Source organism: Bombina bombina, chromosome 2, assembly GCF_027579735.1.
Source record: "Bombina bombina isolate aBomBom1 chromosome 2, aBomBom1.pri, whole genome shotgun sequence".
Classification (NCBI taxonomy): domain Eukaryota; kingdom Metazoa; phylum Chordata; class Amphibia; order Anura; family Bombinatoridae; genus Bombina; species Bombina bombina.
In genome coordinates, this window is record NC_069500.1 from 1,405,253,670 (window position 1) to 1,405,272,963 (window position 19,294).

At 41.0% G+C, this 19,294-nt stretch overlaps 1 protein-coding gene across 9 annotated transcripts in view; it reads left to right on the top strand.

The window, feature by feature from the left end:
• Nucleotides 1–19,294, top strand: part of DYSF (dysferlin) — a 780,712-nt gene that overhangs the window by 387,808 nt on the left and 373,610 nt on the right. For all 9 annotated transcript variants that reach the window (XM_053704344.1, XM_053704350.1, XM_053704349.1 and 6 more), the window contains 3 exons: nt 7,966–8,090; nt 13,766–13,872; nt 15,592–15,784. In XM_053704344.1, coding sequence (XP_053560319.1) covers nt 7,966–8,090; nt 13,766–13,872; nt 15,592–15,784 — 425 coding nt within the window. The remainder of the gene's footprint in view (nt 1–7,965; nt 8,091–13,765; nt 13,873–15,591; nt 15,785–19,294) is intronic.

Below are 19,294 nucleotides of genomic sequence, written 5' to 3' on the forward strand. Positions count from 1 at the left end.
GCAGACCCTATTCAGGCCTGGTTTGAAGGAGATTATTGCTGATATCACTGGAGGAAAAGGTCATGCCCTTCCTCAGGATAGGTCCAAACCAAGGGCCAAACAGTCTAATTTTCGTGCCTTTCGAAACTTCAAGGCAAGTGCGGCATCAACTTCCTCTAATGCAAAACAAGAGGGAACTTTTGCTCAGTCCAAGACGGTCTGGAGACCTAACCAGACCTGGAACAAGGGTAAGCAGGCCAAAAAGCCTGCTGCTGCCTCTAAGACAGCATGAAGGAACGGCCCCCTATCCGGTAACGGATCTAGTAGGGGGCAGACTTTCGCTCTTCGCCCAGGCATGGGCAAGAGATGTCCATGATCCCTGGGCGTTGGAAATTATATCCCAGGGATATCTTCTGGACTTCAAGGCTTCCCCCCCAAAAGGGAGATTTCACCTTTCACAATTATCTGCAAACCACATAAAGAGAGAGGCATTCTTACACTGTGTACAAGACCTCCTAGTAATGGGAGTGATCCATCCAGTTCCAAAGGAGGAACAGGGACAGGGATTTTACTCAAATCTGTTTGTGGTTCCCAAAAAAGAGGGAACCTTCAGACCAATTTTGGATCTAAAGATCTTAAACAAATTCCTCAGAGTTCCATCATTCAAGATGGAGACTATTCGTACCATCCTACCTATGATCCAGGAGGGTCAATACATGACTACAGTGGATTTAAAGGATGCTTATCTGCACATTCCGATACACAAAGATCATCATCGGTTTCTCAGGTTTGCCTTCTTAGACAGGCACTACCAGTTTGTAGCTCTTCCCTTTGGGTTAGCTACAGCCCCAAGAATTTTTACGAAGGTTCTGGGGTCGCTTCTGGCGGTCCTAAGGCCACGGGGCATAGCAGTGGCCCCTTATTTAGACGACATCCTGATTCAGGCGTCAAACTTCCAAATTGCTAAGTCTCATATGGACATAGTGTTGGCATTTCTGAGGTCGCATGGGTGGAAGGTGAATGAGAAAAAGAGTTCTCTATCCCCCCTCACAAGAGTTTCCTTCCTAGGGACTCTGATAGATTCTGTAGAAATGAAAATTTACCTGACGGAGTCCAGGTTATCAAAACTTCTAAATTCCTGCCGTGTTCTTTATTCCATTCCTCGCCCTTCAGTGGCTCAGTGCATGGAAGTAATCGGCTTAATGGTAGCGGCAATGGACATAGTGCCGTTTGCACGCCTACATCTCAGACCGCTGCAACTATGCATGCTCAGTCAGTGGAATGGGGATTACACAGATTTGTCCCCTTTACTGAATCTGGATCAAGAGACCAGGGATTCTCTTCTCTGGTGGCTATCTCGGGTCCATCTGTCCAAAGGTATGACCTTTCGCAGGCCAGATTGGACAATTGTAACGACAGATGCCAGCCTTCTAAGTTGGGGTGCAGTCTGGAACTCCCTGAAGGCTCAGGGATCGTGGACTCAGGAGGAGTCTCTCCTTCCAATAAACATTCTGGAACTAAGAGCGATATTCAATGCTCTTCAGTCTTGGCCTCAGCTAGCGACAATGAGGTTCATCAGATTTCAGTTGGACAACATCACGACTGTGGCTTACATCAACCATCAAGGGGGAACAAAGAGTTCCCTAGCGATGTTAGAAGTCTCAAAGATAATTCGCTGGGCAGAGATTCACTCTTGCCACCTATCATCTATCCATATCCCAGGTGTAGAGAACTGGGAGGCGGATTTTCTAAGTCAACAGACTTTTCATCCGGGGGAGTGGGAACTCCATCCGGAGGTGTTTGCACAATTGGTTCATCGTTGGGGCAAACCAGAACTGGATCTTATGGTGTCTCTCCAGAACGCCAAGCTTCCTTGTTACGGATCCAGGTCCAGGGACCCCAAGGCAACGCTGATAGATGCTCTAGCAGCGCCTTGGTCCTTCAACCTGGCTTATGTGTTTCCACCATTTCCTCTGCTCCCTTGTCTGATTGCCAAAATCAAGCAGGAGAGAGCATCTGTGATCTTGATAGCACCTGCGTGGCCACGCAGGACTTGGTATGCAGATCTGGTGGACATGTCATCCTTTCCACCATGGACTCTGCCGCTGAGACAGGACCTTCTATTTCAAGGTCCTTTCAACCATCCAAATCTAATTTCTCTGAGGCTGACTGCATGGAGATTGAATGCTTGATTTTATCAAAGCGTGGTTTCTCCGAGTCAGTCATTGATTCCTTAATTCAGGCACGAAAGCCTGTCACCAGGAAAATCTATCATAAAATATGGCGTAAATATCTTTATTGGTGTGAATCCAAGGGCTACTCATGGAGTAAGGTCAGGATTCCCAGGATATTATCTTTTCTCCAAGAAGGATTGGAGAAAGGATTGTCAGCTAGTTCCTTAAAGGGACAGATTTCTGCGCTATCTATTCTTTTGCACAAGAGTCTGGCGGATGTCCCAGACGTTCAGGCATTTTTTCAGGCTTTAGTTAGAATCAAGCCTGTGTTTAAACCTGTTGCTCCACCTTGGAGCTTAAATTTGGTTCTTAAGGTTCTTCAGGGGGTTCCGTTTGAACCTCTTCATTCCATAGATATCAAACTTTTATCTTGGAAAGTTCTTTTTTTGGTAGCTATTTCCTCGGCTCGTAGAGTTTCCGAGTTATCTGCCTTACAATGTGATTCTCCTTATCTGATCTTCCATGCGGATAAGGTAGTTCTGCGTACCAAACCTGGGTTTTTACCTAAGGTGGTATCTAATAAGAATATCAATCAAGAGATTGTTGTTCCGTCTTTGTGTCCTAATCCTTCTTCAAAGAAGGAGCGTCTATTACACAATCTGGACGTGGTTCATGCTTTAAAGTTTTACTTACAAGCTACTAAAGATTTTCGTCAAACATCTGCTTTGTTTGATGTCTACTCTGGACAGAGGAGAGGCCAAAAGACTTCGGCAACTTCTCTTTCTTTTTGGCTAAGGAGTATAATACGCTTAGCTTATGAGACTGCTGGCCAGCAGCCTCCTGAAAGGATTACAGCTCATTCTACTAGAGCTGTGGCTTCCACATGGGCCTTTAAGAATGAGGCTTCTGTTGAACAGATTTGCAAGGCGGCGACTTGGTCTTCGCTTCATACTTTTTCAAAATTCTACAAATTTGATACTTTTGCTTCTTCGGAGGCTATTTTTGGGAGAAAGGTTTTACAGGCAGTGGTACCTTCCGTTTAAGTACCTGCCTTGTCCCTCCCTTCATCCGTGTACTTTAGCTTTGGTATTGGTATCCCACAAGTAATGGATGATCCGTGGACTGGATACACCTTACAAGAGAAAACATAATTTATGCTTACCTGAAAAATGTATTTCTCTTGTGGTGTATCCAGTCCACGGCCCGACCCTGTCATTTTAAGCCAGGTATTTTTTAATTTTAAACTACAGTCACCACTGCACCCTGTGGTTTCTCCTTTCTCTGCTTGTTTTCGGTCGAATGACTGTGTTACGGTACCAACAGGATACCAAGGGTTAACACCAGATGAACAATGTCCTGCATAGGGAATCAGCAATTCACAACCCCAACCAGTTTTCCCCACAAACATGAGACCAGGCTCCACATCAGGTTTAAAATAGAATGTAATTTATTAAAAGGCTGTGCCTAGTATTTATGCAGGTCTGACCCCCCAGATGCGGGGGGGTTTGAAAGAATGTTGTACATTAGATGGAGGGCCCACACCCTTGGACAGACCACAATAGAATCACATACTTTACTTAGGCAGATAACAACTTAAACACATTTGGCTTGTCTTATCACCTAGCGTCTGCTCTCTGAGGGTGATTCAACAATGGACTGTTTATCACTAACTAGATTATGGCTGGAGCCAGCAACTTGTATTTAGAAAATAGAGTTAACCCTTTCAGTCCTGACCGCAGGGTCTGTCACATAGCTCCCACAAGGTGCACTCACACCCTGTACCCATCCTGTATTTATGGATACAGGGTGACATATACATAAGACAGAGTTATGAAAGTACATGGGGTGTCCAGCATATAAAATTGCATATTTCCATGCAGTCTCTGGGTATCCTTAAGCCCATGTACCTCCAGCCCAAAGAATGTTCCATAACAAGCCCTCCAACGCCCAGTGGCGAGATTGGTTTCGTCACATCTCTCCCCTTTTCCAAACAGACTAACAGGGTATCTGACCTCCTGCCGGTCAGTTCCCTGGTTAGTCCAGCAACCCACCCATAAAACACAATTAGTAGTACAGCCCACCCACAATAAATGGTTACACCTGAGTACGGGGAAAACCTGTCCATGTCCAGGTGCCTCACCACAGCTGTGTGGGGGACTGGTACGCTGAATTGGTGGGTTGCGAGGTGGGCAGAGACCAGCTGTACTCTGCCCGGGTGCCAGCACTACCATGGAAGTAGCCTGGTGGGAGCCTGGTTGCTGGAGGGAGAGACCGACTGTCTCCCCTTTGGATACATAGCTGTGCTGCTGGAGGGGGAGACCAATCGTCTCCCCTTTGGCTAAACAGCACTGTTGCTTGGGGACAGGACCAACTGTCCCTACCCCCTGTGCTGCAAGTGCAGAGACCACGGTCCCATCTGCACGGCTGTGGGGCCTACCGTCTCCCCCTGGCGCGCTATGCTGCCGCTGGGGAGAGGGAGCAACGAGCTCCTCCCTCACACACACCTCCAGCCACTGGGGAATGGAGACTGGGCTCCCAATTCCCTGCAGGACCGGTGGAGAGACCTTGGTCCCATCTCCACCGGCCACCTGGGGTCCTTCCCAGTAAATCTCCACAATATCTTCCCAGCTGAATGGGTCTGGATCTGGGTCTTTCACCTTGCTGTCCTGCTGAGCCTTCCCAATGGAATGGAAGAGATCTCTGTAGTCCTGCTCCAGTTCCCACTCCAGGGCTGCTAAGTGAGCCAGGTCTGGCTCTACCTCATGGGGGTCAGCCCAGTCATGCCTAGCCTCCCTCTCATAGAAAATGTCCTGAAGTCTGGTCTGCGCAGGGCTCCCAAAATCAGGCTCTGCAAAGGACTCCCATAACAAGCCAGGACCATCAAACTCCTCTCCCTCTGGTTTGTCATGCTCGGCTGTCCAGGGTATATACTGTGCCATATACCACCAGAGCGCCTGGTAGGCATCCTCCAGCCATAGCTCCTGCCATACCCGGTGCTCTAGTTCCTTCACCCATTCCTCCAGGGGCTGCTCTCCCAGGAAGGGCATCCGCAGGGCCACTTGCTTCTGCAACCGCTGCTCTTCACTGGGGAGACTCTTACCCTGCTGGTATTGTACATTATCCAGGGCCTGGTACCAGATGCCTTTCCTTAATGCATCCCGGCCATCCAGGTCCTCCTCCTCATATAACTCTGCTGGTTCCATTCTGTTGCTTTTAGGGTCGCTGTACTGGGACATGCGTTGCCCCCAACTTGTAAATCCATGGAATGGTGTCTCCTGTAGCTGAAAAAAGTGCAGGTATTTCAAAAACTTTCCTGTGCTGCCTAGGTGTTGACTAGCCCTTAACTCTTGAGATATCACTTGAAATTCTCACTACACCAATAGATGATCTTTATGTATCTTTATTAATTTTTAAAAGATTTGTTTAGATTTTTTTAGAATTTTAAATTTTTTTTTTTTTAAATTCTAACAAGAATTCTTACAAAATTCCAACGAACTGTTTTTAGAAGAACATTTGTACTTTTTATAGAGCAACTTGTTACAGATAAACTTGTATTTAAATAAAGGATAATATTTAAAAATGTTATGTCTATCATTATATTTGATCAATTTTAAACATATAGTAACCAATTTCAACCCATTTCTATAGTTGCGGCATTTATTTGCGCCCGAAACTCTGAAATTCTTTTTTGCACGTCTCCTGTAGCTGTCCTTCTGGCTGTGGGAACAATCCCGTCGCTTGCCACCAATGTTACGGTACCAACAGGATACCAAGGGTTAACACCAGATGAACAATGTCCTGCATAGGGAATCAGCAATTCACAACCCCAACCAGTTTTCCCCACAAACATGAGACCAGGCTCCACATCAGGTTTAAAACAGAATGTCATTTATTAAAAGGCTGTGCCTAGTATTTATGCAGGTCTGACCCCCCAGATGGGGGGGGGGGTTGAAAGAATGTTGTACATTAGATGGAGGGCCCACACCCTTGGACAGACCACAATAGAATCACATACTTTACTTAGGCAGATAACAACTTAAACACATTTGGCTTGTCTTATCACCTAGCGTCTGCTCTCTGAGGGTGATTAAACAATGGACTGTTTATCACTAACTAGATTATGGCTGGAGCCAGCAACTTGTATTTAGAAAATAGAGTTAACCCTTTCAGTCCTGACCACAGGGTCTGTCACATAGCTCCCACAAGGTGCACTCACACCCTGTACCCATCCTGTATTTATGGATACAGGGTGACATAGACATAAGACAGAGTTATGAAAGTACATGGGGTGTCCAGCATATAAAATTCCATATTTCCATGCAGTCTCTGGGTATCCTTAAGCCCATGTACCTCCAGCCCAAAGAATGTTCCATAACAAGCCCGATGTAACGAAACCAATCTCGCCACTGGGCATTGGAGGGCTTGTTATGGAACATTCTTTGGGCTGGAGGTACATGGGCTTAAGGATACCCAGAGACTGCATGGAAATATGGAATTTTATATGCTGGACACCCCATGTACTTTCATAACTCTGTCTTATGTCTATGTCACCCTGTATCCATAAATACAGGATGGGTACAGGGTGTGAGTGCACCTTGTGGGAGCTATGTGACAGACCCTGTGGTCAGGACTGAAAGGGTTAACTCTATTTTCTAAATACAAGTTGCTGGCTCCAGCCATAATCTAGTTAGTGATAAACAGTCCATTGTTTAATCACCCTCAGAGAGCAGACGCTAGGTGATAAGACAAGCCAAATGTGTTTAAGTTGTTATCTGCCTAAGTAAAGTATGTGATTCTATTGTGGTCTGTCCAAGGGTGTGGGCCCTCCATCTAATGTACAACATTCTTTCAACCCCCCCCATCTGGGGGGTCAGACCTGCATAAATACTAGGCACAGCCTTTTAATAAATGACATTCTGTTTTAAACCTGATGTGGAGCCTGGTCTCATGTTTGTGGGGAAAACTGGTTGGGGTTGTGAATTGCTGATTCCCTATGCAGGACATTGTTCATCTGGTGTTAACCCTTGGTATCCTGTTGGTACCGTAACAGACTGGATATGGTAGTGAGGGGAGGAGCTATATAGACAGCTCTGCTGTGGGTGTCCTCTTGCAACTTCCTGTTGGGAATGAGAATATTCCACAAGTAATGGATGATCCGTGGACTGGATACACCACAAGAGAAATAAATTTATCAGGTAAGCATAAATTATGTTTTTACAATTTATGTCAATTATCAAATTTGCTTCATTCCCATGTTATTCTTTGTTAAAATGATACCCAGGTAGGCATCTGGAGCACTACACAGCAGGAAATAGTGCTGCCCACTAGTACTCTTGCAAATAGATAACATTCTTGCAAAACTGCTGCCATATAGTGCTCCAGAAATGTGCACACTCCTGATCTTACGTCTCTGCTTTTCAACAAAAGATACCAAGAGAATGCTGAAAACTTTATAATAGAAGTAAATTAGAAAGTGGTTTAAAATGTCATTCTCTATCTGAATCATGAAAGAAACATGTTGAGTTTCATGTCCCTTTAATGCTGAGCTTGTTTTATATAGGAATATGTATCCATATACAGGTACAAACTTTATGCAAAATCAAAAACCTGTTGATCTATTTGGAAGGAATTTCCTCTGTAGCTATTTATTGAGATTTTCCATTGTGCAATGTAAAAATGTAACTGACAATAATCCTCCTTTTCACATATAGGGAAATGTTCAGTGATATTTGTCTTTGGCCATCTTTTGTTGAGCTCTGTGTATGACTAAACATATTCCTGCTATTATTCCAGTTGTTTATTTGTGTTTCAGGCTGTCAGTATTACTACCTCCCATGGGGCAACGTGAAACCAGTAGTTGTTCTGTCTTCTTTTTGGGAAGACATCAGCCACAGAACTGATGTACAGAATATTCTTTATAACATCTTAGACAACCTGGTGAGTAAATAGTCCAAAAAATAACCATCCAAAAGCATTAATATGTCACTGATTTTATTTATCACACCCATATCACACATTCTTCCTAATGTTAATGTGATAGTTTTTCGTTTGCAGTGTTTGCTGTATAAATGTATGTGTTATTAATTCTTTAAAGGGCTAGACGCTCTTGCTACTATCAAATCACAAATCAATTAAAATGCAAAACATTCGAAACAATTAAACAACATTATTAAAAATACAAGATGCAACATTTAGGGCAATCTCATGCCATTAATCAGGCTATTTAGTTATATGTAACTATAGTGCAGACTTGACCCTCGTTAGTGTAACTATATACCAACTGTGCACTAAAACACACTCAGACAGATTACGAGTTTTGCGTTATGGCTGCTCGCTAATTACTTGTACGTTATTTTCACTGCTCACCTTTCATAGTGCTGCTATTACAGGGTTGCAAAAAGCAGGCTTGTGCGGGTGATATGGTTGCGTTGAGCTCCATACCTCACCCAAATACAAGCGCTGCTTTGACGTGCTCGTGCACGATTTACCTATAGACATCAATGGGGAGAGCCGGCAAAAAAAAAAGCCTAACACCTGCGATTGCAGAAACAAAAGCTCTGTAACGCAGCCCCATTGATGTCTATGGGGAAAGAAAAAGTTACCTTTAAACCTAAACACCCTAACATAAACCCCACATCTAAACACCCCTAATCTGCTGCCCCCAACATCGCCACCACCTACATAAAACTATTAACCACTAATCTGCCGCCCTTAACATCGCCGCCACATAAATAAAACTATTAACCCCTAATCTGCTGCCCCTAACATCGCCACCACTTACATTACAGTTATTAACCCCTAAACTGCCGCCCTCCCGCATCGCAAACACTATTTAAAGATTATTAACCCCTAATCTGCCGTCCGCCCACACGCCGCTATAATAAACCTATTAACCCCTAAACCTAACCCTAACGTAACCCTAACCCTAACACCCCCTATCTTAAATATAATTAAAATAAATCTAAATAAAACTTACAATAATTACCTAAATAATTCCTATTTAAAACTAAATACTTACCTGTAAAATAAATCAATCAGCCAATAGAATGCAAGCTCAATCCTATTGGCTGATTGCAACAGCCAATAGTATTTTTTACCCTTTAATTCCTATTGGCTGATAGAATTCTATTAGCCAATAGGAATGTAAGGGACACCATCTTGGATGACGTACCTTAAAGGGAAACTTCATTCTTCATTGACCATCGGAAGAAGAGGATGCTCCGCGCCGGATGTCTTGAAGATGGACCCGCTCCACGCCGGATGGATGAAGATAGAAGATGCCGGATAGATGAAGATAGAAGATGCCGTCTGGATGAAGACTTCTGCCCACTTGGATAAAGACTTCTGCCGGCTTCGAGGAGGACTTCTCCCCGCTTGGAAGAAGACTACTGCCGCCTGGATGAGGATGGATGTCCGGTCTTCGAAAACTGTAAGTGGATCGTAGGGGGTTAGTGTTAGTTTTTTTTAAGGGTTTATTGGGTGGGTTTTATTTTTAGATTAGGGTTTGGGCAGTAAAAGAGCTAAATGCACTTTTAAGGGCAATGCCCATCCAAATGCCCTTTTCAGGGCAATGGTGAGCTTAGGTTTATTTAGATTTAGTTTTTATTTGTGGGGTTTGGTTGTGTGGGTGGTGGGTTTTACTGTTGAGGGGTGTTTGTTTTGTTTTTTTACAGGTAAAAGAGCTGATTTCTTTGGGGCAATGCCCCGCAAAAGGCCCTTTTAAGGGCCATTGGCAGTTTTTTTTTATTTTGGGGGGGCTTTTTTATTTTGATAGGGCTATTATATTAGGTGTAATTCTTTTTTATTTTTGATAATTTCGTTTTTTATTTTATGTAATTTAGTGTTTATTTTTTTGTAATTTAGAGAAATGTATTGTATTAATTTAATTTATTTTATTTTATTGTAATGTTAGGTTTTAGTATAAGGTACCTTAGGTTTTATTTTACAGGTAAGTTTGTATTTATTTTAGCTAAGTAGTTAGTAAATAGTTAATAACTATTTACTAACTAGTCTACCTAGTTAAAATAAATACAAACTTGCCTGTGAAATAAAAATAAAAAAGATAGATACAATGTAACTATTAGTTATATTGTAGCTAGCTTAGGGTTTATTTTATAGGTAAGTATTTAGTTTTAAATAGGAATTATTTAGTTAATTGTAGTAATTTTATTTAGATTTATTTTAATTATATTTAAGTTAGGGGTGTTAGGGTTACGTTAGGTTTAGGGGTTAATAGGTTTATTATAGCAGCGGTGTGGGCAGACGGCTGATTAGGGGTTAATAATATTTAAATAGTGTTTGCGATGCGGGAGGGCGGCGGTTTAGGGGTTAATAGGTTTATTATAGTGGCGACGATGCCGGGAAGTGGCGGAATAGGGGTTAATAATTTTTTTCACTGGCGGAGCGGCAGATTATAGTGTTTGCGATGCGGGAGTTTCTCGGTAGTTTATGGGTGTTTAGTGCACTTTGTAGCAGTTTAGTTATGAGTTTTATGTTATAGCTTTGTAGCATAAAACTCATAACTACTGACTTTAGATGGCGTTACAGATCTTATCATTTTAGGCTATAATTTTATAAATTGATTTATTTATAGCCAGTGGCAACCAACAAGGATAAGAGTTTTGCTCCTCACTATATCATGGATTTGCAAGCACCCTAAAAATTGGTGACTATGGTTTAATTACAGGGAGTGCAGAATTATTAGGCAAATGAGTATTTTGACCACATCATCCTCTTTATGCATGTTGTCTTACTCCAAGCTGTATAGGCTTGAAAGCCTACTACCAATTAAGCATATTAGGTGATGTGCATCTCTGTAATGAGAAGGGGTGTGGTCTAATGACATCAACACCCTATATCAGGTGTGCATAATTATTAGGCAACTTCCTTTCCTTTGGCAAAATGGGTCAAAAGAAGGACTTGACAGGCTCAGAAAAGTAAAAAATAGTGAGATATCTTGCAGAGGGATGCAGCACTCTTAAAATTGCAAAGCTTCTGAAGCGTGATCATCGAACAATCAAGCGTTTCATTCAAAATAGTCAACAGGGTCGCAAGAAGCGTGTGGAAAAACCAAGGCGCAAAATAACTGCCCATGATCTGAGAAAAGTCAAGCGTGCAGCTGCCAAGATGCCACTTGCCACCAGTTTGGCCATATTTCAGAGCTTCAACATCACTGGAGTGCCCAAAAGCACAAGGTGTGCAATACTCAGAGACATGGCCAAGGTAAGAAAGGCTGAAAGACGACCACCACTGAACAAGACACACAAGCTGAAACGTCAAGACTGGGCCAAGAAATATCTCAAGACTGATTTTTCTAAGGTTTTATGGACTGATGAAATGAGAGTGAGTCTTGATGGGCCAGATGGATGGGCCCATGGCTGGATTGGTAAAGGGCAGAGAGCTCCAGTCCGACTCAGACGCCAGCAAGGTGGAGGTGGAGTACTGGTTTGGGCTGGTATCATCAAAGATGAGCTTGTGGGGCCTTTTCGGGTTGAGGATGGAGTCAAGCTCAACTCCCAGTCCTACTGCCAGTTTCTGGAAGACACCTTCTTCAAGCAGTGGTACAGGAAGAAGTCTGCATCCTTCAAGAAAAACATGATTTTCATGCAGGACAATGCTCCATCACACGCGTCCAAGTACTCCACAGTGTGGCTGGCAAGAAAGGGTATAAAAGAAGAAAATCTAATGACATGGCCTCCTTGTTCACCTGATCTGAACCCCATTGAGAACCTGTGGTCCATCATCAAATGTGAGATTTACAAGGAGGGAAAACAGTACACCTCTCTGAACAGTGTCTGGGAGGCTGTGGTTGCTGCTGCACGCAATGTTGATGGTGAACAGATCAAAACACTGACAGAATCCATGGATGGCAGGCTTTTGAGTGTCCTTGCAAAGAAAGGTGGCTATATTGGTCACTGATTTGTTTTTGTTTTGTTTTAGAATGTCAGAAATGTATATTTGTGAATGTTGAGATGTTATATTGGTTTACTGGTAAAAATAAATAATTGAAATGGGTATATATTTGTTTTTTGTTAAGTTGCCTAATAATTATGCACAGTAATAGTCACCTGCACACACAGATATCCCCCTAAAATAGCTATAACTAAAAACAAACTAAAAACTACTTCCAAAACTATTCAGCTTTGATATTAATGAGTTTTTTGGGTTCATTGAGAACATGGCTGTTGTTCAATAATAAAATTAATCCTCAAAAATACAACTTGCCTAATAATTCTGCACTCCCTGTAATATAATTCTAAATTAATTAAAAATTTTTATAGCTTTTTATACACAGAAAAATAATATATGTGCACATAAAAAATGGTGGGTTAAATGACCAATTGAATTTTAAATGATTTACTACTTATGATGAGGTGTCTTACAGTACTGGTAAAGTGCTGTATATTAGGTATTTATTGTGTTCATTTTGTATCACAGATATGGGATAAAAAGTTGCAGTGTGTATTTTCTTTTTAATTTTGTATTTTGATAGTCTTGCAATTGAATGTATGTATATATACTGCAAGACACTGCTCAGACATTGAGAAGAGTAAATTGATTTTTTGACTATTTTTAATGGTCTATTCAGGTCAGGCCTTATAGTAAAAATTATCAACTGAATTAAAGACAGTTTGACATTAAAAGTTTGAATCAGGATATGGGATTATGGAACACAAACGTAAATTTGAGGCAGTCATGTCCAATACATTAACTATAACTAAACTCCAACAATCAACACTGAGCATTCAACTCACAATAAGCACCTGATTCAAAAAGAAAAGAAGTTAAACCTTCGAGAAATGGCAACTTGCAAGCTCAGTCACAGAAAAACGAATGGGTCTTGTGTCCTTAAACAATCTGTTTACGTTTGGTCTTAAGGCTTTGCGTCACTTGGATACCATGAAATTAACAGTTAAATTATTAACATTCTTTATAACTGCTATGTTTGTAAATAAAGTTTCAGTACTTTTTTGTAAATCTGTAGAAAAGATTTCAAACACAAGACTTTGAGACAAGTAAACTAAATGTGCGTTTTCCTTGTCATTTACGTTAGCAAACGTGGTTGTAAGAAAAAGTTATTTTAAAGGGATTGACCTCACTATAAGCCAACCAAAGCAATTTTATAGTCATGACTTTCATTGAGGCATTATCTCCGCATGTCTGGGATATGCATAAGGCTATCCGATTAATTATGCCTACATTTCAGAAGGCAACATTGGTGGACTTGAGATTGATTGTCTGGTTGTTATCTGCCGACAAAACCTAGGTTTCAGTGTTTTAGTATTTCATTAATTTGCTCCTTGTTCCATTGATACTGAATGACCCTTGTTTTTAAGCTGTTCATTTCATAACCCTTTAATCCCACTGCTTCAAAATTAAAATTCTTGGTTCACTGTTGCATATAATTAGTAGCAAATCCAACACACATTGGCAGAGTAGTACAAGGGATTATGCATAGTGCCACTCTGCTTCTCAATGCCCATTGATTTGTGCCAAAAGTTGAGATGTTGGCAAAAACAAGCTGGGTAGTGAGGGCCGACCATACAAGAGCACAGTGTAGGACGTACTTAACCTCTGGAATAGACATAAACTCTCATCTCTGTTTTCCCCAGGAAGCTAACTTGGAATGGGTCCACCTTGCTATTAAAGCAAAGAGCTCTCCCTATGACCTCGATTTATTGGTCGCACGCTTGATTGATGATGTCATCACTAGTTGCAGGTATGTTTGCCAGATGTGGCTGTAATCCATTTATACATTTATTACTGGGTGATGTGCTTGTGTTGGATGTGTGGCTTTGCTAAAAATTAACAAAATGCCTGTCATTTGTTCTTTGTATACTTCAAATGTGGAGCCAAAGCACAAAGTTGAAAACGTGATACTTCAGAAAGGCAATACATTCTCATCTGTGACTGCCATGAATGGAATACATTGTGCCCTGTGTTTGTGTCATACATTTTATGGTAAATAATATCTAGTCTGGCACATACGTCTGTTATTGCTACTTTTTGTTTTCTCTGATCGAGTTACAAGAACATTTTTTTTTTACAGCATATTTTTTAAAGAACTTAATAGTTTCTTTTAATATTTATTTCTAAGACTTTTTTTTTTTTTTACAATGTTGTCATACAAAACAATGGCAACAATGCTGGGCTTTTACCAAATGTAGAGTAGAGAAACATTTATACAACTAAAAGAGAACAAAATCTACAAATAAGGAGGAGAGGAATTATGGGATGAAAATAGACTAGAGACAGGTAAAGCAAAAGCAGTGAGAGAGTAATTTGGAAGAGAAATAATATGACCATAGACAAATATAGGCAGGATAAAGGAGAAGAGAGTCTACATTTAAGGAAAGGAAAATGAGAAATAAGTTGGTAGGGATAACCTGCAATGTGTGCATTGGGCTATCAAGGAAAATAGCTTTCCTAGGAAAGGAGGTGATAGACATCATTAGAGAAGAGAGAGGAAGGCATTTATAGGGGCAAATGCAGCCATGGAAAACAGACAGACATAGGGTGAGGGATGAAACAGTCCTGGGAAAGTGGAAGAGAGCTGGGCATGGGAAGGGGAGAAAGAACATCCATCAGATGGGAGGAGAGGGAGTCCTGGAACAGAAGGAGAGAGACAGAAGTAACAAGTGGGAAAAGAGAGACAGCCATGGTGCTGCAACCAAGCAGCAGACTCAACTGGCAGCACCCATCCAACACTGCGCCAATTTAACAGCATCCTGAACTCTTGGCACCCTGTACTGGTTTTTAGTCTTGAATAGAAACCAAAACCAAAACATCAATCATTGACAACTCCTGCCAAATAAAAAAGACCCAAGTGGGTACATTGCCATACTTCTTTTCCACAGTCTTAGGAGCTTGGGGTATTTGCACCCTTTGTTTGCTCACTTAACCTATAAAATAATTAAGATTAAGGGGAGATCCCACTGCCCTGATTAAGTCCTCTCATATGTCTGATATCATTTATATCATCAGTGCAGCTGTCGGGCCTTAAATCCCATTGATAATGCTTATCTCATGGATTGTGAAGGCCTTTAGATTTGGAATATTTGTAAATATCTGGATTAATGTTATGTCCAATTGTCCTCCATAAAGCACTTGAAACAAATATGAGACACAACAATCTGAAAAAGCAGACCCAGTAGTTGTGCTGGAATTAAGGATGTTATAATAATGTTTAGCTTTTTCATGTTGTCCAATAACTTCATTGTTTCTTATTGTTTTTTTGCTGTGCCCTATTGTTATAGTAATCTGATGTTTAGAAAGCATATGTAGTCCATACATTAAATATGTCTAAGGATATTGCATCCAAATTGTAGTATTGTATTATTGTTTTAGAGTCAAAGGCTCAAGTCACCAGTAAACGCATATCCTATGAATATAATGGGTTCAGCCCGATCTCATGTACTTTGTGACTTTCTATACACAGCCAGTCGTTGCCAGATGTCCTGTCTATGCCCGGGACCACCCAACTTGATCACTACCTCTACAAATTCCGCAAGACGAACCTGAGCCAGATTGTGCAGTCTGCCATGAAACTAAAACATGATGAATGTGAGCTACAGAGCGTACTGGAGCAGGCGGAGGATTGGGTGCAGCGGCTTAAAGCTATGACTGAGGAGGTAATTATGTTTTATTTGTGCAGAATTGTTCACTGGACAGAATCACTAAAATAACTGTGCAAGCAACTTCTGCCTGGTATACCTAACCACTGTTCATTAATCTGACATACCTGATTGTTAGCCAGTTCCCTGATCTACCTGACTATTATCTAGTTACATGATATTCTTCACTGTGGTCAATTTATCGTGTCCATTTAGCCAGTTATCTCATATACCTGACCATTGAAATGTTACCTTATATACCTGGCCATTATGAAATTAGCTGATATAACTGGCCATTAGCTAGTTACCTGATAAATCTGATTGTTAGCCAGTTGACTGATATACCTGACTTTTAGCCAGTTACCTGATATACCGGATCATTGTGAAATTACCTGATACACCTGACCATTAGCTATTGACCTAATATACCGATTAGCCAGTTTAATGATATACCTGAACATTGTCCATTTATCTTATAAAACTTATTGTTATACATGCAAACAGGTGTATAATATGTATTAATACTTTCCCCTTCTGGTGAACCGCAGCCGTCCCACAGTTTCTCCCAAGGTCTGTGTGAATAGATCAGGTGTGCTAGCTGGAGGCGCTGGTTCAGCTTAGTGCAAACTTGTATCAGTCGTTGGTGTCTTCCTTTCCTTCCTCAGTTGTATAACTCTAGGTGCAAAATAGTGGTGCTGAAATATCGGGCAATACACCATACAAAGGTGAATATCTACTCACAGTGTATATTGCAGGTTTTTATTTGGCTCAACGCAAAAACGCAAAAACGCAAAAACGTTTCAGCCAAATAAAGACACACTTTTTTACTGAATCTGTGATATTGTCTTTTCATATTGGGAAGGAGCCGGTAACCTGCAATATACACTGTGAGTAGATATTCACCTTTGTATGGTGTATTGTCTGATATTTCAGCACCACTATTTTGCACCTAGAGTTATACAACCGAGGAAGGAAAGGAAGACACCAACGACTGATACAAGCTGAGCCAGCGCCTCCAGCTAGCACACCAAAACTGATTGTTAGCCAGTTATCTGATATACCCGACCATTGTCCAGTTACCTGATATATATAACCAATAGCTAGTAATCTGATATACCTAACCATTGTCCAGTTATCTGATATGCCAGGCATTTTTCCATTTCCCCGATATACTTGATTGTTAGCAGATACCTGATATACCTGAGTATTGTTCAGTTACTCGATATACCTAACAAATGTCCAGTTAGCTGATATACCTAACAATTGTCCAGTTAGCTGATATACCTAACAATTGTCCAGTTACCCGATATACCTAACAATTGTCCAGTTAGCTGATATACCTAACAATTGTCCAGTTACCCACTATACCTAACAATTGTCCAGTTAGCTGATATACCTAACAATTGTCCAGTTACCCACTATACCTAACAATTGTCCAGTTAGCTGATATACCTAACAATTGTCCAGTTACCCAATATACCTAACAATTGTCCAGTTAGCTGATATACCTAACAATTGTCCAGTTACCCGATATACCTAACAATTGTCCAGTTAGCTGATATACCTAGCAATTGTCCAGTTAGCCAATATACCTAACAATTGTCCAGTTACCCTCTATACCTAACAATTGTCCAGTTAGCCGATATACCTAACAATTGTCCAGTTAGCCGATATACCTAACAATTGTCCAGTTACCCGATATACCTAACAATTGTCCAGTTAGCTGATATACCTAGCAATTGTCCAGTTACCCACTATACCTAACAATTGTCCAGTTACCCTCTATACCTAACAATTGTCCAGTTAGCCGATATACCTAACAATTGTCCAGTTACCCAATATACCTAACAATTGTCCAGTTACCCGATATACCTAACAATTGTCCAGTTACCCGCTATACCTAACAATTGTCCAGTTACCCGATATACCTAACAATTGTCCAGTTACCAGATATACCTAACAATTGTCCAGTTACCCGCTATACCTAGCAATTGTCCAGTTAGCCAATATACCTAACAATTGTCCAGTTACCCACTATACCTAACAATTGTCCAGTTACCCTCTATACCTAACAATTGTCCAGTTAGCCGATATACCTAACAATTGTCCAGTTACCCGCTATACCTAACAATTGTCCAGTTACCCGATATACCTAACAATTGTCCAGTTACCAGATATACCTAGCAATTGTCCAGTTACCCGCTATACCTAGCAATTGTCCAGTTAGCCAATATACCTAACAATTGTCCAGTTACCCACTATACCTAACAATTGTCCAGTTACCCTCTATACCTAACAATTGTCCAGTTAGCCGATATACCTAACAATTGTCCAGTTACCCGATATACCTAACAATTGTCCAGTTACCCGATATACCTAACAATTGTCCAGTTACTCGCTATACCTAACAATTGTCCAGTTACCCGCTATACCTAACAATTGTCCAGTTAGCCGATATACATAAGAATTGTGCTGTTACACAATATAATTGAATATTGGCCAGATACCTGCTAGGTCTGACTGCTGGCTAGTTACCATCTATGCTATATCCGGCAGTTGGCCTGTTCTCTGCTTTAGCTTACTATTGACCAGTTACCTGCTACACTTACACCTGACCATTGTCAAGTTACTGAATGTAGCTAATCATTGGCCTGTTATCCTTTTTATCTGACCTGTTATCTTCTATTTCTGACCTCTTGCATGTCTACAGTACATGTTTATCAGCATCTAGCCTATATCTGTCCATACTTGACCTTTACTTGTCCATCTAGCCATACTCCTCTATCTATCCTGCAGACTATGCCTGCATGTAAGAGATCAATTTATAATAGTATATATTGCTTGTTCTTCCAGGCTATAACTGAGCTCCAGCAAACCTATGTGTGTATTCTTACAGAAATAAAGCTCTTTGTTCTTTCTCTATGAGTATTTTTACTTACATGTCTGTTTTATTGTCATGTTGTATTTATTGTACATTTGTATAGTACTGTTGAATTTGTTGATTCACTATGAAGTATGATTATGATGATATTCATAAAAAGTATAAACATTGAAAAATAAGTATTGTAAGTAATAATTACAGTAAGTGCAGTCTGCCATTAGGAACCTCCGCTGCTTGGCACCCCTGCTCTAAACCAAACACAGATTAATTTTTGTATATCCAAAGGATATATTCAAAATCTCACAAATTTGATCAAAATACAAAGTTATGAAAACTATTTAATAATGATCAATATATCATCTTAAAAATATGTTCAATCAGGGGCGAAACTACAGGGGGTGCAGAGGTCGCAGGTGCAACTGGGCCCCTGAGGGTGGGCGCCCAGCTTAAAAAACGTTAACCTACCACTGCCTGCACTGATATCATGTGAGTGTGACATGACTACAGGGGTTAGTGTTTCTGTTTTACCCATTGGTGTTTATGTGTGTATGTATGTATGTATGTTTGTGGAACCAGCAAATTACAGACCTTGTTACTACAGCATGATGGGCAGGGGGTAAACAGTGTCACTATACAGTACCACTATA